Source organism: Myotis davidii, unplaced genomic scaffold, assembly GCF_000327345.1.
Source record: "Myotis davidii unplaced genomic scaffold, ASM32734v1 scaffold663, whole genome shotgun sequence".
In the NCBI taxonomy this organism is placed as follows: domain Eukaryota; kingdom Metazoa; phylum Chordata; class Mammalia; order Chiroptera; family Vespertilionidae; genus Myotis; species Myotis davidii.
The window spans coordinates 5072805-5094440 of record NW_006295816.1 but is presented as its reverse complement, the minus strand read 5'-3'; the positions used below and the strand labels follow the sequence as shown (position 1 = coordinate 5094440).

The 21636-nt window shown below is 52.9% G+C and overlaps 1 protein-coding gene across 8 annotated transcripts in view; it reads left to right on the top strand.

Annotated features, from left to right (window-relative positions):
* The window catches only part of CHL1 (cell adhesion molecule L1 like), an 81366-nt gene extending 66700 nt beyond the window's left edge, over window positions 1-14666 (top strand). For 5 of the 8 annotated variants that reach the window (XM_006770492.2, XM_015568363.1, XM_006770490.2 and 2 more), the window contains 10 exons: window positions 945-1015; window positions 1756-1978; window positions 2813-2928; window positions 3051-3255; window positions 3425-3547; window positions 4372-4551; window positions 6904-7065; window positions 7968-8099; window positions 9244-9316; window positions 11020-14666. In XM_006770492.2, coding sequence (XP_006770555.2) covers window positions 945-1015; window positions 1756-1978; window positions 2813-2928; window positions 3051-3255; window positions 3425-3547; window positions 4372-4551; window positions 6904-7065; window positions 7968-8099; window positions 9244-9316; window positions 11020-11236 — 1502 coding nt within the window. In that variant the 3' untranslated portion in view covers window positions 11237-14666. The remainder of the gene's footprint in view (window positions 1-944; window positions 1016-1755; window positions 1979-2812; window positions 2929-3050; window positions 3256-3424; window positions 3548-4371; window positions 4552-6903; window positions 7066-7967; window positions 8100-9243; window positions 9317-11019) is intronic. The other 3 variants (XM_006770493.2, XM_015568364.1, XM_015568365.1) reach the window with 2 other exon arrangements.
* Window positions 14667-21636: the final 6970 nt, after the last annotated feature.

The following is a 21636-nucleotide window of genomic DNA, read 5'->3' as shown; positions in this document are numbered from 1 at the left end:
TGTGCCCTTCACCAGAATTGAACCTGGGACCCTTCCATCCACTCGCCACGCCCGAGGGTATTTTTCCGTTGATTTTTAGAGAGAGTGGACGGGAAAGAGGGGCAGAGACAGAGAGAGAAACATCGAAGGGAGAGAGATACATTGGTTGCCTCCCGCATGTGCCCCAACCAGGGCCAAGAATCAAGCCTGCAACTGAGGTATGTGCCCTTCACCAGAATTGAACCTGGGACCCTTCAATCCACTCGCCGGTGCTCCATCCACTGAGCCAAATTGGAAGAGCAGTTTTAAAATTAAGACACATGGAAGTAAACCGTTTCCTGCTCTCCAGGGAATCAGTATGACTTCAGGAACAGGACTCCACTCCTTTAAATAAAATACATATTTTCAAGCTGCCTCATGGGAGGCAATGGATGAGCTAACTAAAGTCATTGTGGTAATCATCTTGCAGTATATACATACGAGAGGCCCAGTACATGGATTCGTACATCAGTGGGGTCCCTCGGCCTGGCCTGCACCCTCTCACAATCTGGGACCCCTCGGGGGATGTCAGATAGCCGATTTCGGTCCGATCCCCTCAAGCCTGATCCAGACAGGAGGGAGCCCAATCTCGTGTGTTGAGCGTCTGTCCCCTGGTGGTCAGTGGGTGTCATAGCGACCGGTCATTCGGTCGCTTAGGCTTTTATATGTATAGATACGCATAAAATGTATGTCCATATTTGAATATAGACTTATATCGTCAAATCATTACATTGCCCACCTTAAACTTACACAATGTTATATGTCAATTATATCTCAATAATGCTATCTTAAATCTTTTTAGGGACTGAGCTTGATAGGAATAAGTATATCAGTTATTTAATATATTTATTTATGGGGGGGCAATATGATGATTTGTCTATAGGCCATACAATGGGGAAAAAATTGTAATGCTTGTCATTTTTCAGCTCCAGACAAGAATCCACAAAACGTAAGGGTTCAAGCCTCTCAGCCCAAGGAAATGGTGATCAGGTGGGAGGTGTGTATTCTTCACCGCGTTTCTCTGTGTCCTTCTTCTCTCTCAAGTCAGTTTGCTAAGAACAAGGGTAGGACAGTATTTTCTAAGAAAAGGGAGATAAGCTATTTAGATTATACTATCATATTTTATGAATACATTTTGTTTGTGTTAAAGAACATTGGGATTTCAGTGTTGTGAAAAAGAGTTTTATGGCAACAGATAATTTAAAGAAGGTTATTCAGGCTAGAACAAGACTCAAAACTGGGTGGAATTTCTTGAAATTTTAGAGAGAAGAAGGGAGAATGAGAGATGGAAACACTGATGAGAGAGAATCATTGGTTGACTGCCTCCTACATGCCCCCTACTGGGGATGGAGCCAGAAACCTGGGCATGTGGCCTGACCCGGAATGGAACCATGACCTCCTGGTTCATAGGTCGATGCTCAAACACTGAGCCACATTGGCGGGCTGGGTAGAGTTTCTTAGTTGATTCTTTCTTATGAAAAGTTAGACTTAACCCCAAGGATAGAAGCCCAGCATCTAAACTGTGGGACTCTTGAGATGAGAGGAGGCGAGGGACTAACTTGAAAACTTCGCAGAGTGACAGCAGTGCTCCCCGCAGTTGCTAACGGAAGAGGGGGTGAGCTCTCCCCAGAGGGGACCGGCTGTGCAGCCTGTCTCACAGCACACTGTCACTGTCCCGAGTGCGTGTCCGTGTCACTGACGTGTCCGTGTCACTGACGTGTCCCGCCTCTGCTTTAGCCTCTCAAGTCCACGGAGCAGAACGGGCCGGGGCTGGAGTACAGAGTGGCCTGGAAGCCCCTGGGGGCCTTGGGGGAGTGGGAAGAGGAGACGGTCCGAGAGCACAGCCTCCGGGTGATGACGCCGGCCATCTACGCCCCCTACGAGGTCCAGGTCCAAGCCCTCAACCACCTGGGCGCCGGCCCCCAGCCCCAGTCTGTGGTGCTCCACTCCGGGGAAGACTGTAAGTGATTCCTCGCACTCGGCCCCTTTCTCTCAAGGAGCTTGCATTTCCGCCAGGAGCATGGCGTTCCAGCGGCCTCTGCCTGCGGGAGGGTTCCGGCTGCGGGCGGGGCTCGGGAGCTGGACTGTGGTTCCTCCTCAGGGTTGAGGCCGGGGCACGCGATCGGTCGGTGCAGAGTATAAGGACCTGTGAGGGAGGTTTTCATTCTCTGTAGTCCCCGAGGAAGCTATTTCTATATCGAAAAGCAGGCCTGCCGTCATCCCCACAGTGGGTTATGCAGCAGAACTGTCCTCGGTTTCTAGTCGCCCTTGCCCTCACACGTCAAGGACCTTGTGCCCAGCCCCCTGCCCAGCCCCCTGCCCAGCCCCTGCCCTGGGCCCCGCCACCTGCCCCATGCCTTGCCCTCTGCCCCGCCTCCTGTTCCATGCCCACCGTGTGGACCGACACACCCCTTTGGGGTGAGAACCTCCTGGTTCCCTGGGAACCGGCTCCACAGCAGAGCTTTTCTGAGATTCCACCTCGTGAAAAATCAGCTTTTTAAAAAATACATTTTTATTGATCTCAGAGAGGAAGGGAGAGGGAGAGAGAGAAAGAGATAGAAACATCAGTGATGAGAGAGAACCATTGATCAGCCACCTTCTGCAGGCCCCCAGCTGGGGATCAAGCCTGCAACCCGGGCATGTGCCCCTACTTGGCATTGAACCATGACCTCCTGGTTCATAGATCAACAGTCAACCTCTGAGCCACGCCGGCCGGGTGAAAAGTCAACTCTGAATGTGTCCCAGTAGCCACGTTCGGGGCTGTCGAGACCTGACCACCCTCTCGTGCCCGCAGACCCCGACGCGGCCCCGGTGATCCATGGTGTGGACGTGGTGAACAGCACGCTGGCGAAGGTGACCTGGTCCTCGGTGCCGAAGGACAGAGTGCACGGGCGTCTGAAAGGATACCAGGTTCTTCCCCTTCCTTCTCGTGCGACTGCCTTTCCTGCACCCCAGCTGCTTCTGGAGGGAGCCCAGAGCCCAGGCCCACGCCGGCCGGCCGGCAGGGTGACGGGCTCCTGTTTCCCTTGCAGATAAACTGGTGGAAGACGAAAAGCCTGGCGGACGGGCGATCGCTCCCCAAAGAGGTGAGCATCCTGCGGTTCCCGGGCCAGAGGAGCTCGGGCATGCTTCCCGCGCTGGACGCCTTCAGCGAGTTCCACCTGACCGTCCTGGCCTTCAACGCCAAGGGCGCTGGTCCCGAGAGCGAGCCCTACGTCTTCCAGACGCCGGAAGGAGGTGAGGGGCGGCCCTGGGGACTGTGCCCACGTGGCGTGGCCCAGCGGCCAAACCGATGGTAGCAGATCTGTGATCCACGAGTTCACGTCTCGATTTCAGTGGAAAATGACAACGCGTGGGACTGCGGGTTGTCGTTGTTAACTTTCCAAGTGTCTGTTCCTGCTTTCAGTACCCGAACAGCCAACCTTCCTCAAGGTCATCAAAGTGGACAAGGACACGGCCACGTTGGCCTGGGGGCCGCCCAGGAAGCTGAACGGAAACCTCACTGGCTACCTGCTGCAGTACCAGATAAGTAGGTGGACATTGGAGCCGGATTCACCCCCCAGTCGGTGTGTCTGTGGTGTGTGGAGCGTGTGGCCCGCTCTGCCCAGGCCTCGTGACCGTCCCACAGGCGGCGAGCTCCGTGGTGTGCGGGGCCTGTAGGACTGGGGCGGAGGCACAGCCCGCCCACCGCCGGGTTTTCTGAAGGAAACTTTATTGGAACACAGCCATGTCTGTTTGTTTATATTTGTCCAGAGCGGTTTCTCATGACAGTGTCCACGTTGAGTAGTTACGATAGAGATCGTGGGGATCTCAAAGGCTGACATATTTACAGTTTAGTCCTTTTCCAAAAGGTTTTCTGAACCTGGGGTTAGCAAAAACAACACGCCACTGGGTAGCAGGGAACATGTGTGCCATGTTTATCTATCAGGTACTTCTAGCTGTGACTAGCTCTCCATCCGGCAGGACTCCAGCTCGCCCTTGCACGGTGATTATGTCAGCCTCGGAGAATGAAGTGAGGTGGCAGCTATGAATAATTCAGTGCTGGGCAGGCCCCAGGCATGCAGAGAAGCAAAGCTCAGGGCAGCGTCACTTGTATTGTCATGGTTCTTTTTAAAAAACAATTTATTTATTTTTAATGTCAGAAAATGAAGAGAAAGGAATAGAGAGAGAAACATTCGTGATGAGAGAGAATCATTGATCGGCTGCCTCCTGCACGCCTCATGCTGGAGATTGAGCCTGCAACCCGGACATGTGCCCTGACCAGGAATCGAACCGTGACCTCCTGGTTCATAGGTGGACGCTCAACCACTGAGCCACGCTGCCGGGGCTAAGGCATGGTTCTTTGTCTCCTAGTAAACGACACCGATGAGATCGGAGAGCTAAATGACGTCAGCATCACCGCCCCGTCCAAGCCCAGCTGGCGGCTGTCGAACCTCAACGCCACCACCAAGTACAAATTCTACGTGAGGGCTTGCACGTCCAGGGGCTGCGGGAAGCCCGTCACGGAGGAAACCGCCACGTTGGGCGAGAGCAGTAAGTACAGGAGCTGAGGGGACACATCTGCACTCGTGATAATTACGCCGAGGAAGGAGCGCCCGTGCTAGGCTGCTAGTCGTGCAAATCAGGGATCCGTGACCTCGGGCTGTCCCCGCCTGTTCTCCACCCACATAGACCCAGAATGTATTTCTCTTGTTCGTGAAGTTCACATCGATTCAGTGTATGGGTTTCTACATGACAGTCATCCAGCGGGAGCTACGTGTACTAGTATATGAGGTCAGGTGCTACCGTTTGACTTAATGCAAATAGGGGATGTGAGGGCATGAAGTCATTCATAAGGTTAGTACAGCCGTGGGCAAACTATGGCCCGCGGGCCGGATCCGGCCCATCTGAAATGAATAAAACTAAAAAAAAAAGACCGTACCCTTTTATGTAATAATGTTTACTTTGAATTTATATTAGTTCACACAAACACTCCATCCATGCTTTTGTTCCGGCCCTCCGGTCCAGTTTAAGAACCCATTGTGGCCCTCGAGTCAAAAAGTTTGCCCACCCCTGGGTTAGTAGGAGGATATTTTCCTTTTGGAAATGTTTCCAGACCAAAAAAAAAATTATCTCTTGCCCTGGTAGACGATGTGCAACGCTGATCTAGTACATTTCACTTCCCTATACATGTCGGACCCCTGCTCATGCTGACTCATGTACCAGTTTTATGTTTCTGTCCAGTAGCTGGTGTCGCATAACTGATGTGGAAATGGCCCACCAGTCTGGTTTCATTTGCACAGTTTCTCTAATTTAATTGCACTTTTCTTTTTCCAACTCAGAACCAGGTCTCCCCAAATTATTCCTCCAACCACGATTTGAGCTGTGTTTTCGCTAAGCTTACCCTGACACCAACAGGGCCTCGGGAGAGAAATGAGAAAGTAGAGTGAGGACGGAGGCCTGTGTGAGGGTCCACGCGATCGGACCTGGAGGGATATTTGGGGACGGGAAGCAGGAAAGGGAGGGGCGGGAACCCCTCCCGCTGGGTTCCGGCGCGGTCTTTGGGAAAACACACACGTGCATTTCCTCTGAGGAGCTGTATCTCGATATCACGGAACCCTCCCGAAATGATACCTTTTGTCAAAGTGGGACCTCTTCCTGCGTCCTCTTCTTCTTGCTCTGCCTCGACAGCACATGTGTTCAGAGCACGGGGTCTGCCTTCTTTCTGGTTATTGTCTGGTTGTCACTCCGACGTCCACGGTCCATAATCTCGAGGGAAAGGATGGAGTTCGTCAGAAGTGGGCTTCTGTGTGCCTTTAATGGTTTGAACAAAACACCGGCTTCTCTGTTTTTCCAAAGCTTGTGCTACTTAATGGTTTCTCGGAGTCACAACTAACTGCCTCTGTCTCGAAGGTGCTCAGTCTTAACCTCTCTGCTCCCTCATGCCCCTGGTCAGGCGCCGTCTGTAGCGAGGGAGGCCCTGGGTCATCAGAAACTCTGCGTCACTTCCTCCTCGGCGGGAGCGTTATAACTAACGCTCAGCGCGTCACAGCGCATCCCATTGAGAACAGCGTTTTCTGACCCTCGACGTAGGGAATATATTTTACTTCCAAATAAGTTATTAACATTTTCCGGTTTCCATTTAGTCTGTTGATTTGATTCTTAGCAAAAATAGGTATTTGGGATAGTTTGTTGCAAGGCCAGAAATTAAGTGTATCTTTTAATCACACTTGGCTCATATTTTTACCTGCAACGATGAGTTTTTACGAATGACTATGTTGGCATATTCATGTTTTTCTTTGGAAAGTGTCCCTTTCTCAGAGCACGTCCCAGCCTCAGTGCCTTTTGATGAAATGTACCTGGAAAGCTGCACTTTCTGTAGCTTAAATCCCTACAGATGTGCCGCACTTCGTGTGTGGCCATATTCGGATGCCGCTCCATCAATATTTCTGGAGAAGAGCAAGGCAGAAAGAGGTAGCATAGAGTGAAGATGGCTGTGCTTCCAGTCATAAGCCTCCAAGGCCACACTCCGTCTCCTGCTAGGCGTGTAAAGTTCAAATTCCGCAAAATGACAATGTACAGTTTTCTTTAGGTCCATGTTTGGTTTTGAACCGTTCCCCTGACCAGGTTAGACTTACTAGTATGTACAGCATCTACTTATCAGCTTGTACGCATCCCAATAGGACGCGCATCCAGCTCATGGCATTTACCGAGTTTCAGTGTGCTAAAAAGAACATAGGACACGTCCATTGTATTGATCCTCCTGGTAAATCAAGGCCTGTCTCAGGGGAAACGGTGCTACCAGCGGCTCTCTTTTTCGTCTCGATTAACACTCTCTCTGTTTCCACCTTTCCGCCCGCTTCGCCACGCTCACGGTTCCTGTACTCTCCCGTGTACGTTCCTCAGGCAGAGGTCCCGGGAAGCTCCCAGAAGGAGTGAACGCCACTGAAAAGGTTCACCCCCCCGAGGTGCCTGAGCCCGGAGCCGAACACGCAGTCCGCCTCCTGCCTAAGAACTGGGTTGGGAACAATAGCATTTTTGAAGATGTGATTGAGGCGAGAGGGAGAGGTGAGAAGTGGGATTGCTGGGGCGGCCTCGGACGGCACATCTGCGTCCTGTAGATTGTTAGGTGCCCCCACTCCCCACATTAAAGGTACAAGTGTGCAGGGTGTTGGCTATACGAAGGCAGTTTCCATTCGTTTCGCGTAGCAGATTTTTGTTTACTTATTTATTTATTTGGTATTTTTAAATCCTCACCCGAGGATAGTTTTCCATTGGTTTTGAGAGAGAGTGGAAGAGAGAGGGAAAGACCAAGAGAAAGATCGATGTGAGAGAAACACATGGATTGGTTGCCTCCTACACGCGCCCTGACCTGGGCCCGGGCTGGGGAGGAGCCTGCAACCGAGGTACATGCCCTGGACCAGAATTGAACTGGGGACCCTTCAGTCCGCAGGCTGACGCTCTAGCCACCGAGCCAACCGGCCAGGGCATCAGCGTAGAGTTTAAAACGATCCCAGTGGAAAGCTTCCCACGGAGCCCTCGCCCTGGCTGCTCCTTCTGGAATAGTTGCCTAAACTAGCTCCCGCTTATTAACACGCGTGAATAACAAAAACTAAGAAGGAAAACAAGAGGAACTCGGACCCCAGCATCACCATGGCAACCTGCAGTGCCCGAGGCGGCTTCTGCTTGCGCTTCTGCCGCTGCGTGCTCGCCTCGCCCGCCTGCCTGTCCCCCGCCTGCTGTCCTCACACTCAGAGGGCCCGTGCCCAGAGGGCCCATGCCCAGTCAGAACGCACCCTGTGTCCGCGTTCTCCCCGGGAAGTGTCCTCCCGGTCCCCTTCCCGCCAGGGTCCCTGGAAGGAGACACAGAACGGATGCTGTTTTGTGTGTTGTAAATGAGGGGTCACTTCCCCCAAAGGGGCGCAGTGCCGCTGGCTCTCGGGCCCTCAGTGTGTGACTTCTGTGCACAGAGTACGCGGGCTTGTATGACGACATCGCCACGCAGGGCTGGTTCATCGGGCTGATGGGCGCCATCGCCGTCCTCACCCTCGTGCTGCTGACCATCTGCTTCGTGAAGAGGAGCCGCGGCGGGAAGTACTCAGGTAGGAGGTTCCTCTTTCTTTTATGTTTACTGGTACAACAATACACTCATAGAAACAGCCCGAGCCTCCTTTGAGGGACGAGTGGCTGACGTAGACATGGTATACCTATACACAGTGGAATACTATGCAGCCCTGAAAAAGGTGGGATGCTGCCATTTGTGACAACATGGGTGAGTCTTGGGAGTCATGCCAAGTGGGATAGGTCAGACGGAAAAGACAAGAACCGTGTGATTTCACTCCTATGTGAAATATAAATTAAAAAGCAACAAATGAACAAATAAGTTTGTTTTTAATAGAGCTTCCAATTGATTAAATATTACTCTCTAGGGGGCACTCTTCAGAGATGTCTCTTATTCTTCTAATTACACATATAGGTTAAAATTACATGAGCACATTAGAGATACAGTGTGCTGTGAGGAGAAACCATTCCTGTGTTTACTGACCAAGGGGGGCGTTGTCTCCAGGTGGTTACACACTTTCCGGTTTCTAGTACTTAACATGGGCCCTAAGGAGACTTACAGTGCTTCCCAGCTTCTCTCTTTTTATAAAAAAAAAAAAATATTTTTATTGATTTCAGAGAGGAAGGGAGAGGGAAAGATAGAAACATCAATGATGAGAGAGAATCATGGATCAGCTGCCTTCCGCACACCCCACACTGGGATCAAGCCCTCAACCTGGGCATGTGCCCTGACCAGGAATTGAACCATGACCTCCTGGTTCATAGGTTGACACTCTACCACTCAGCCACGCCGGCCGGGTCAATAATTGACCTTTGTTCTCTGTGGCGTAGTGACAGGACCCGGAGGTGAGCCTGTGGCATCTTCCAGAAGGCTAGGAGAGCACGGGGTGGGTGTGGTCACTGGTGCCTCAGAGGCCATGGCCAAGCCTCAGACCCACAGAGTGTAGAGTGAATACATGGAACCCGGCAACGTGCCAGGACGATGACAAAGAGCAAGAACCCAGAAAACCCCTGTTTTCCTTTACGAGGTCACAGGCAGTGGGAGAGTCAACCACAGACACGCCCAACGCGGCCGCATCGGGCGGTGTGAGCTCTGCAGAGGTTATGGGTCGCCCGCCGCCCAGCCTCACGGCTGACACGCCTTTAAACACGTTTGCATTGTTTGCTTCTCTCTCTTTTCTTCAGTGAAAGACAAGGAGGACCTGCACCCGGACCCGGACGTTCAGTCGGGGAAAGATGAGACCTTTGGTGACTACAGGTGAGCATGACGCCCGCCCCGCACGGCCCAGAGGCAGGCGCTCCTCAGGTCTCAGGGGCAGACCCAGCGGCATCCCCAACATGCCTCCCCTGTGCCCTCAGAGCAGGTACCATGCTCTCATCCCCTCCCCCGAACGGTGCTCCTAGGGAGACCCCTCTGTCCCCACCTTCTCCCAGGAGACCGTGTCCGGGCGTGGAGCCTGGCACTCACCTGGGCCCCAAGCAGGGGCCGCCCCGAGGGCTTCTGTCGTGGTAACTGCAGAATCCCAGCCCTGAGCCAGTGGCCGCGTCATCAGGGCAGCTGACGGCGCTTCCGCCGAGTTGTGTGTCCAGCTCTCACTGCTCTGGGGTGTGGGTGACGGAGGTGCCTGGCTGGGAGGGGGCCCCCGAGGCCCCCACAGACCAGGAGCCGAGCATGGGCCCTGAGCGCTGGCTCACGCGACAGATCACTCCTGCTCCCTCAGCGACAATGCGTCCCATGAGGCGGGGAAGGTCAGTGCCCCGGCCCACAGCCCGACGGCCACGGGTTCCCAAGTGCTCCCACATCTACCTGCATCTCTCCAGTCCTTCCTTTTCCACTTTCATAAAGCTGTGTAGGGTGGTAGATGACTTTTTACAGTGTGATCGTCGTTAGTACTTAAAGTGAACCCCGATCAGGAATTTAGGAGACTATTGCGTTACAGACATTTCACTAACTCAGAGTTGCTTTAAAAATATATTTTTATTAGTATTACTATTTTTTAATCCTTATCCAAGGACATTCTTGGAGAGATGGAGACAGAGAGAGAGAAACATTGACTGGTTGCCTTCCTTCCACCCTGACCAGGGATGGAACCCACAGCCCAGGCATGTGTCCTGACCAGGAATTGAACTGGCAGTTTTTTGGTGCACAGGGTGATGCTCAACCAGGGCCAAGGCCAGAGTTGCTTTTTTTTTTGAAGAAGAAGAATAAAACCCAAACCATAAGTATAGGATGCTAATGTTCTAAAATGCCAGCCATTTAAAAAAAATTTAACAAACCTGAGTTTATATACTCTATTAAATTAACTTCTTTGGTTATAACAAACAGAATTTCATTGAGTAACCTAAACAAAGAGTGATTTTGGGGAGGATTTGGGGGAACATATCAGATCAAAGGTAAGACAGAAGGTGGAGACTTGGGGATCCTGAGTTCCAATGTTCCAACAGCCAAGGAGGCAGCGTCTGTCCTGTGTCAGCAGGGGCACCCGGCTTCCCAGGGAGCTCCCGCCTGTAAGGGGAGCAGAGCTGCTGTGGAAAATGGAAAATAGGCCTGGCCGGCCTGGCTCTGTGGTTGAGTGTCGACCTATGAACAGGAGGTCATGATTCGATTCCCAGTCAGGGCACAGGCCCGGGGTGCGGGCTTGATCCCCAGTGTGGGGTGTGCAGGAGGCAGCCGGTCAATAATTCTCTCTCATCATTGATGTTTCAATCTCTCTCTCCCTCTCCCTTCCTCTCTGAAATCAATAAAAATATATTTTTTAAAAAAGGAGAATAGTTTCTCAGTTGCTCAGAATGGCACAGATGGGTGGTGACTTTTGAAACGTGTCTGTGAAAGTGTCCTTTAGGGTTTGTGTGTCCGTCTCCCATGGTGACGATACCCTGAGTGCAGAGCCCTGCTCCACCCTCGCTCTGCGGGAGCAGCTCCAGTTCGAGGCTGCTGACCTGCTCTTTCTCCTCCCCCAGCGACAGCGACGAGAAGCCCCTGAAAGGAAGCCTTCGGTCCCTCACGCGGGACCTGCCGGCCACAGAGAGCGCCGACAGCCTGGTCCCCTATGGGGACGGTGACCATGGCCTCTTCAGCGAAGATGGGTCCTTCATCGGTGCCTACGCGGGGTCCAAGGAGAAGGGTTCAGTGGAGAGCAATGGCAGCTCCACAGCCACCTTCCCTCTGCGTGCATGAGTGCCACGCGTGGGAGCCACACGTGGGAGCCACGTCCCCCCTGCAAGCGTGACCATTCCCGTGGGAGCCACGTTCCCCCTGCGAGCATGACCACTGCCTGTGGGAGCCGTCTCCCCCCTGCCCGTGTGGCCACCACGTGTGGGAACCACGGTCCTCCTGTAAGCGTGACCGCCACGTGTGGGAGGCACACATGGGAGCCACGTTCCCCCTGCCTGTGTCGCCTCCAAGTGTGTGGGCTATGTTCTCCCTGCAAGCGTGGCTGCCTCGTGGGGGCATCAGCGGTTCCCACCGACCTCCTGTCTGTCGGCTCGCGGGTCCAGAGCGTGCACCTGGGACCCAGCACTGCCAGAGGCTCCAGCCAGACTCCCACGCCCTGCGACCACGCGGAGCAAACAGCACTGCCGTGAACAATAACAGCGCCCTGAGTGCCGCGGGCCTCTTGTTGGTGGTTTGTTTTCTTTACAGGTGCTGAACATGCGGAACACGGAACAGCCGTGTTAGGTCCACCTCCAGGAATCCAAAGTGTCCGTCAGTGTGTTCCGTCCCCACCGGCCACGTTTGCACAGACGTGGTGGCCCCACGGGGTCTTGTTTGCACAAGTGTGCTCTCGCAGGGGAGTCTGGGTGATGCTCCCCTACAGGTTAGAAGGTAGAAGGGGGAGCACACAGGTTATTTAAGTGTAAAGAGGAAAATGGATGTGTTATTAAAACCGTTGGTTGTCTGTATGCAGTCAGAGTTTATTATTTAAGTTTAGGAGAAGTCTTAGTACATGGTCCGCTAGCACTCGCTGAGTGCTCTTTGCCCCAGGACAGCCCCGTTTCAACAGCAGCCGAACTGCCTCAGCGGGAACTGCTCATTCCTATCGGCTGTGATACTGGCACACGTCCTGTTGGTGTTTTTTTCTTGGACTAAATTCGGCTGCAGAAGAGGCCGCGTCCCAGGCCGTCTTAGGAAAGATGGCGAATTGTGGCTCCGTGACATCCCCACTCCCACGCGACAGCTCCCCCCTCTGCTGTTTCCCTGATGGTCCACCGCATCTGCTCGCGAATGCGTTGTGTGTGCCATGTTGATATCTACACTGTAGGAGGTGGGGTTGGAGGCGAGCGGGAGGACATGAAAGATGCCGTGCCCACCATCCCAGGGCCACGCCCGGGCCGTGCATCTCCCACACACGGCTCTGTACAAAGCCCCCGGATTCTGTTCTTCATGGCTTCCGCCCAGGGTCTTACAGTAACACGTCCTGTAGACGTGGAGGGAACATCTTCATATTTTTCAACATAAGTTTTGTTGGGGGGCGTGTGCTCCGACCCCAGGCCCGAGGGAAGCCGTTCACACATGACCCTCCATCACGGGCTGACCATGCTTGGGGGCGTGTTCCGTGTTCTCCTGGCGACATCAGCGCGAGGCGAGGGAATTCACTTCCTGGCATGTGGGCTGCCCATCCGCCCAAAATTGTCCATGAAAACGTGAAGAAGGAGTGTGAAGGCTCGTGCATGCGTGTCAGCGACCTCCAGTGCTCAGCTCTCCATGTGCGGAAACAGCTCTTACCCTCCCCACAAAACCCCTGATTGTGTTTAAGCCAAATTGGTTCCCAGATCCTGCCTTTTCGGAGCTGTGGCTGTGGGCATCCCTTCTAGCGAATCCCTTGACTTTGGTGTTTGTTGCCTATATCTATCTGTCGTTTTAAACCTCGTGTGTTGTCCAAAATGCATGGGCAGGAAAGAATGTCTTAGTTAAAACAGCGACTTAGGGTCAGGGTCGGAGCGCCCCCACAGGCCCCAGCACAAGTTTCCAGCAGGGAGCCTTGGTCCTCGCCCTGCGTGGGGGTGGGGACCCGCACACCTGTGGGGGGCACCCCGAACTCAATCTGCATCTGGTTTCTAAGGACCCGCTTTCTGGAGGCGGGATCCTCACGTGCTGACTTCTCCGGGGGGGATTCTGGTCCCCTGCTCCTGACGAGGCCAAGGTCGTGACTCCGGGGTTTCGCTCCTCGGCGACTTCAGCTCCCGTTCTTTGTCATCAGGTCTCCAAAAGGCACCGGGAGCATGTTTGTGATGAATTCAATAACTTCCCGTTAGAAGCCCACACAGTGGCCAAATGTTTCCTTGTCCGAAATCTTAGAGCTCCCTTAGCTGGGGAAGAAGGGAGTCCCTTCTGAGGGGCCAAACCAAGGGGCATGGGACATGCGACTGCCCTCGGCGGCCTTTCTCGATCTCCCGTGACCTCTTCTCCGCGCATCTGGCCTCTTCTCCCAGGAACCTCCGCACAGAAGGACCAGATCCGAGGCTGACTTTCTCGCACCCACGGTCGATGTTCCTTCGATGTCACAGCTTGTGTGTTCTCGCGAGGACTCTTGGTGGAATGACCAAGGCTTGGGGAGACCCCAGTTCTCTCCCAGTCCCAGCACCGACTTTGTACAGAAACCCCAACACAGGCACATGCTGGACCCCTCTGCTTCAAACGGTCTCAACTCTCAAGTGCTAACGATGATCTCAGTTACCTTCTCTTTGTCACAGGGTGTTCTTCTTTATGAAGAAAAATTTGAAAATAATAAAAGCTAAGATGCCTTTGAACTTGATCAGCAAACCCATACTCTGATGATGTATCGAAAAGTCACCCCACGCACACCCACGCAACGCTTTCCTGTGAGCACATAAATATATTTTTATAGGAAAACAAACCCACAGGAAAGAAAGTAGATCCACTGTTCCGTGAGCAGCACGATGCGCACACGCCATCAAAAAACGCCGAGTCAGACGAGAATGAAGCAGGGTCTTTGCTACGCAGAAGTGACTCATGAGCTTTGCACGTATGTTCATGAGCCGATGTGAATTGGGTGGGTTTGTTCTACTTGTGTAAAGGTGTCTGCTATTTTGGATGTCCCCATGTTTGTAAAAATGCAAAAGCACAATGGAATTGTGCGGGAAGCCTCACATAATAATATTTTTTCCTATTTTATACTCATGGAGGAGATGAGCTAAAGAGAGAGACCGATCATGAGAAATGTTGTTCGGCTTTTATAAGCATTGAAAACACAGCTGCCCATCGAAACCCTAGCTCTGTTTACATGCCACTAAGATAGGGTTCCTGGCACAAGGTGGAGTGGGTCCCAAGGGACTGGTGTGTACTCTGTGGTAGCCTAGACGCCGAGGGCTCCTGCGGGGCAGCGGGCATGTGGAGGCGAAGCTGACCTCGCTGTGTGTCTTACACTCTGTGATGATGTCATCAGTAGAGATAAAAGGTATGTACACTGGCTTACCAGGTTGCTTTTTTTTTTTACTTAGATTGATATTCATAGCTGAACTTTATGAAATGTGTTTGTGCTGTAGGTGGTGTTTGTACTATGCCTGTGAGTACGTACGGTTTAAAAATATTTTCATTATACATGAGATTCAGCTTTCCAAATAAAAGTTTGACTTCATGAACTCTACACACACGTGTATTCTTTTCTGTCCAGACGAGAATCAGAATGTGCATATCAACCTTACCTTCAGTGGCCTCTGATCCTGGACTATTATCAGCAAAGTGTATATTCATAAAGTATAAATGAGGTATAAATGCAGTATAGATACAGTGTTTTTATTTGAATGCCTGTTTACAGTGGACGGTTTACCATCACTATCTCCAACATACCCTGTGCCGTTAAATTCTATACTGAAGGTTAATGCAAAACTGAGGTGAATGCACGCTCACCGGCTTGTTCGTAACACAACACAGAAATGTCACTTTTCAAGAAAATGGCCAGTAGCTGTCCTTTCAGATAAGGCGGGTGGTAACTGGGACTCCCAGTGGGGCTCAGCAGGCAATCTCTTGGAAACTGTGAATTTTGAAAGTGGTGTGTGTGTACTAAGCACGTTACACACGTTACCGGCTGACATCTGGGACAACCTTCTCTTTGTAGAATGGGGGCCCAGGGATGCTCCCTGGTGAGTGTGGCCAGTGGTTGGAGGCAGAATCGAGCAGAACCCGGGCTCGAGCCACGCTGGTACGTTTCCTCTCCGCCCCCCTCACATTCTCTCAGAAATGCTGAAGGAAGGGGAGCTTGGGGTCAAAGCTGACTAATTGATCATGTTTAGGAGAACTTGGCTTTTAGATACGTGGTCAAAACATACACGGGGGAAACAATGTGGTATATGCATCTCAGCCGTGGGAGGGGACAACCTGAAAAGCAGTCATTGAAATAAACTGGTAAACGTGTTGCATTGCCGTTCTCCCTGAGGGACACACAGTAGCCAGTCTCACTGGGCCTGCAGCTCCTGGCAGACTCGGTCTAAGTCCTGTCGTAACCGTCTGTCTCCCTCCCTGTCTCACCTATCCGAGGCCCGATTGTCACTTGCACTCAGGGCGTCCCGAGCGATCTGAGCCCGGATCCCTCTCCGATCTGAGGCTTGTATATTTGACTTCTACAGGCCTCTCTTCTCTGTCTCAAAGTCCACATTTCGGGAGCGGAAGCATAATTCTGGGGGAGACATGTTCACATTATAACATTAAGTTCCTGTGTAGAGAATAAGAATCGGCTGTGTGTCAAAATGGATTTAAAAACACCCAGAACATGCCTCTTTGATGGAGTTAAACCAGTCGTGGGCAAACTATGGCCCGCAGGCCGGATCCGGCCCGTTCGAAATGAATAAAACTATTGATAAAAAAGACCGTACCTTTTTATGTAATGATGTTTACTTTGAATTTATATTAGTTCACACAAACACTCCATCCATGCTTTTGTTCCGGCCCTCCAGTCCAGTTTAAGAACCCATTGTGGCCCACGAGTCAAAAAGTTTGCCCACCCCTGAGTTAAACCTTGGAGGCATCGCATAGTTGTACCGTTTTCTCAAAAGGTGTAATTAAAAGGCTCATCCGCTAGGTGGGAGTGTTTCAAAGAAAGTCCCGTGTGGACAGCGCCCAGGGCCCGGCCTTTCCCCTCCGGCAGGCTTAAAGGCTGAAGCAGGCATCATGCACACGTTAGTCATTTTACACAAATGCGGCTTCTCAGTGTGGCCTCCTTATAGCCCTCACTGGCGTTCGCTGATTCCAGTTTTGTGAATGATGCAGGCCTTTTCTAAACGTGAAGGGAGCCGTAGTTTCCGAACCCTGACAGTGATAAAACCATCGGTTATAATACTCAGGGCATGAAAGTAACCAGTGTCTTAGCTGAACCATTTTCTTTCTGGTGGAAACACCTCTCAGACCGGAGTCCATGGCTGTCGAAACTCGTGACCCCTGTGCCAGGCTCGGACCGGTGCTGCAACTGACCCCTATCCCAGGCCTGGATCCTAGGGGCCAGGAGGTCAGGGGCACACAGGTGTCCGCTGCCGCGAGAACCCAGAGGGCATCGGAGAGTCTGTGTGGAACGTTCTGTCCCAGGCTCACAGGAAGCGGATGGGAGGGGCGTGCTAGGCAGGCGATGGCCATGGTGTGGGTGGACGATCCGAGCGCACAAGCCACGGAGTCAACCTGATAAGGAATGACTCATGCTACGGGCATCCCTGACTCGGGTGGTAAGCAGGCCGGCGATGCCTAAGGAGCAGACGGGCATGTTTGTGCACGTCCCGGGCAGCTGCCCGACAGATGCTGGGAGCGCAGCCTCCAGCCAGGAACCACCAAAAACTCAGACACTGCTCTAAGACATCCTCCCAGCCCCACCCTGGGCACCGTCAGCATCGCCGGATGCTGGTCACCATGGCTGACTCCCGCACCTGCCTCCCTCAGTCCCCAGATCCAGCATCCTTCCTGGAACGTCTGTGGGAAAGCTGACGGCCACGCTTTCAGACCCGAGAGGACCTCTCCTCCAGGAGCAGGGATCTGTGGGAGACTCGCCACGGGGAGGGCAGGACACGTGGGCTCCACCCTCACCCTGCCCCTGGGCAGTGAACCGGGGGCAGGTCACTCCGCCTTCACGGGCACGGTGTGGTTACAGGTGCCGTGGCGATGAGCATGGCAGCCACACGGGTTCTGTGGGGTCACCGGGGCTGTTCCCTCCGGTGTGGAAGCGGTGGCCGCGAGGAGTGACGCGCACGGGGTCGTCCCTAAGTATACGGTGGTCACCAGCTGCCCTCAGGTTTGGGGATTCCACTATATTCTCAGCGTGCACTGCAGCGTAACATCCTAGTTAAAATGTGCAAAGCCGGCCCGGCCAGCATGGCTCAGTAGAGTATTGAATTGTGAGCCAGGAGGTCCCGGTTCAATTTCCGTTCAGGCTGTGGGCTGGATGCCCAGTGTGGGGCGTGCAGGAGGCAGTCAATCAATGATTCTCTCTCATCATTGATGTTTCTATCTCCTTTTCCCTTCCTCTCTGAAATCAATAAAAATATATTTTTAAAAAACAACCAAGAAAGCCATGCAATTCTGAATGTCTCCCTATGTCCCATCAGCCGTGAACAATAAGGCAAATGAATAACAACTTAAAATTACAAAAAGGTAGGTGCGCACGTCATCGGTCGCCGTGTCCATGGCATGGTCTGGGTTCCTGGCGCAGTGCGCACCCCATCAATGCTTCTAATCACTGTGTCCCCATTACTCACGACTCAGTTCCATCGGGGACACGTGGTTTTGAGGTTCTGCTTCTGCCAGAGAATTAACCATCTTTGTGGGTAGAATTCCTTTTCTGCACCAAAGGGTTCTGGACCGTCGATGTAGCGGGGTCACGTGATCACCCGTTAGCGTGAACACTCTCCCCACGCACATCAAGCGGCTGTTCTGGACTGAGCTTCAGACCGAGAGCAAGACTTCCAGCAGGAGGCAAGGCCAGGCGCAAAGAGGAGCATTGGCTTCCGTGAATGGACCCCAAGGCCGAGTGTGGCCCAGGCGGTCAGCAGCGCGGGCCGTCTTCCCTTGCCCAGGAGGGCCCGGCTGGCCCAGATGCTTCTGGCACCTGACCTTACCTTCAGTTGTTTAGTGGACAATTTTTCGTGGCTGCCTCGACCCCCGGCGCCCCGCCAGCTGGTAGAGGAAGGTCCGGGCAGGCCCGCCACCAGATGGCTGGCCCAGCTGCCCGCATTCTCCGCCCCTTTCTGGGCCAAGTGCTACTGTTCCCAGGGGTGACCCAGGGGCTGTGAATGTGGGGGGTGGGGGTGAGTCCTGGGAAGTGCGGAGGAAATAAATGGATCTGGAGACACGGGCTCCACGGCCCAGACACGGCACAAAGTGTGTCAGTAAATCATCTCACTTAATCCTGGCCGCGCATTTCTGGGGTTGGACGTGTGATCCTGCCTATTTCACAGCTGACCAAGCCGAGGTCCGGGGCACCAAGCGAAAAATTGGAAAGGCAGGGATTGAAGGTTTTAAATGGACCGAAGGCAACAGTGTGACTGTTTTCTTAATTAAACACAATTCCAAGAGTGGCTTTTCTGTCTTTTTAGACGCTGGTTGGTAAAAGGAGGACATCTTAGAAACCCGAGGTGACATAAGTGGACACCGCGATATTCACTCAGTGGTGAGCATGCATGGAACCTGTGGTTGGGCTATAGGAGCACACACAAGCATCTCAATGTAAAACATAAATGTGTTCGTTCTTCCAGCGTCCGGTGCAGAGCGAAGGCTTCTCATGCCGGGAGCACAGGTCACAGACGGACACCCCACCCCTTTCTGTCACTAAAGCAGCCCTCCGGTCACCGCCTCAGGTCTCAGCTGCAGTTTCCTCACACCGTGAGGTTGGCTATGTGTCTACGATGTTTCCCCCCAATACTAGCGTTTGAAACTATTATTACCTAATTCTACAATAATTTTGGGTGAGATGCCCTTTCTGACTTATTTCACAGAACATATATATTACTTGAGTTTCTAAATATTTAAATAAGCCAGGCCGGTGTGGCTCAGTGTCGACCTATGAACCAGGAGGTCAGGGTTTGATTCCTGGTCAGGGCACAGGCCCGGGTTGAGGGCTCGATCCCCAGTAAGGGGCCTGCAGGACGCAGCCGATCAATGATTCTCTCTCATCATTGATGTTTCTCTCTCTCCCTCTCGCTTCCTCCCTGAAATCAATACAAATACATTTTAAAATATTTAAATAAAATTTAAAGTTGAACTGTAATCGATGATCTGGGGACTACATGGCCGAGGCTTCCTCAGCACAGGGCTGGCTGGGGACACCAGGCAGGTGCAGGGGGGGGGAAGGGGGGGCACAGACGGCCGGCCCGGGACCCTCGGGAGACAGAGGAGGCTCCCAGACAGCACCACTGGCTGCGTATGGCTCACCTTCCGGATGCCATGGGTTTGTGTTGACATCGGTCCCCTGTTGTGGTTCTTCCTCCATCGTTGTGACTCCAGGGTGTCCCTTTGCGGTCGACTCCCACCTCCCACTGGATCAGGACCTGGGTGCAGCCACTTCCATGATTGGGAACAAAACACCCAACAGCCCTGGCCAGCGTGGCTTAGTGGTTAGCATGTCAGCCTGAACACCAAACGGTCTCGGGTTCAAGTCCCAGTCAAGGGCACATACCTGGGTTGCAGGCTTGACCCCAGGCCCTGGTCAGAGCGTGTGCAGAAGGCAACCAGCCAATATGTCTGTCTTACATTGATGTTTCTCTCTCTCTTCTCCCTTCCCTCCCTCCCTTCCTTCAACTCTCTGAAAATCGATGGAAAAAAATATCCTTGGGTTAGAATTAATTTTTTTTTTTAAAGGAAGGTGGGAAGAACTTGATTTGGAGGAAATCAGCAAAATTGAGTCACACAAGGTGGGGACCGTTCGAGGGACACAAGGATGGCTGGTGTGAAGGTGGAGATGATACGGGGCGAGCAGAGCCGTGTGCGGGCCGTGCCTCAGGTTCCTTCTCATGTGTCTGCCCTGGCACGTTCGTCAGTTCCATCACATTCCCGCCTCCCACAAAAACCAGGGAAAGAATCGGGTTCCTTCCCAACAGGCTTGTGTTAACCTTTCCCCAATGACATGTGAACTCCCGTTTTATTCAGAGATATTTACAATGCTATCGCTGCAGCGAACACCGCGAACCCTCTTTCAATCTCTGTCGTTAATGTCCGTCCTCAACAGTATTTCCAAGGGAAGGGCAAGGAGGCCACCGAACGCGCTCCACGCGGAGATGTCCAGCCGTTTGGGATGCTGGCCAGGTGTCCCGAGGCCCGGGAGGGGGTGTTGGGGTGGATACACATTCTCACTTAACCCGCAGCCGCTCGGCTTCCGTAAAATGACAGAACGGTGTCATTCACGTTAGAAAACGGTTTTAAAGTGGGAAGATAACATACTTCCCCTCAGAGCAGGCGAAGCACAAATGTTACTCTACCGTCCCTTTTGGGAAGTTTTCTTAGATAGAAGCCATTTGGCCTAAAACCAGTTGAAAACACAAAGGCTCTGGTCATGGAATGCTGGTCCGACGTGGAACAGAGCCCCGATGCAGGAGTCTGATCGCGAGTGAAGAGACGGGAGGGAGCGGTGGCAGGCCACGCCCTCAGTGCCGGCTGTGACAGCCAGGGCCCCGCCTGCTGTCCTCCCTCCGCCTCCACTCAGAGCGCCCTGGCTTCTGCTTTGATGGCGTGGGCGGCCACGGCTGGGCCAGTCCCTCCTGGAGAAAACCTGCGAACAGCCTCACTCTGCTGGGCCAGTCCTCCCCGTGCTCACGGCTTTCCTTAAAAAATGCCGATTCACATGGCTTACCACGAAGCGTGGCCACGTGGCTCCGGGGCTGAGCGTCGACCTAGGAACCAGGAGGCCACGGTTCGATTCTGAGTCAGGCCTCTTGTCCAGGTTCTGGGCTCGATCCCCAATGTGGGGCATGCAGGAGGCAATGGATCCTTGATTCTCTCTCATCATTGATGTCTCTATCTCTCTCTCCCTCTCCCTTCCTCTCTGAAAGCAATATATATATATATTTAAAGGCCAAATGTTACACGAGAGCATGATTTCGGTCTTCCATTCCCGTTTTCCCCCAAATAGGAGACTCGTTGTTGCTGGTGCAGACAGATCCATTGCAAGAAGACCATTTTCCTCTGAGAGTGCTGTCCGCTCCTATGTGAAGTCTCGGTGTGTGTAGAACTGGCTACGGGAACCGTTAATGAAGACCATTCATTCCGCGGTAAGCCATGCGAATCGGTTCCTTCCCTATTCATTTTCTCAGAGCAGGTCCAGTAATTAGACACCGAGAGAGAAATTGCCTGCACTTACTTATGGGAAACGCATCACAATTATTCCACTACAGGGAAGGGACGCCACAGTCTCTGACTCGTGTATGTGGCTCCGCGTGTTCTCCACATGTTCTGTTATCGATCTACCTCCCTGCCCAGCTGTCTATAGCTCTCCCTTCCGCGATGCTGTCAGCTGAGCCGCTCAGGGCCTTCCGGGAGCGTTCTTAGTCCGCTTGGGCTGCTGTTTACCCCAAATGACCCCGGACTCAGTGGATCTTACACAACAGACACCTCTCTCTCCCGGCTCTGGAGCCCGAAAGTCTGAGACG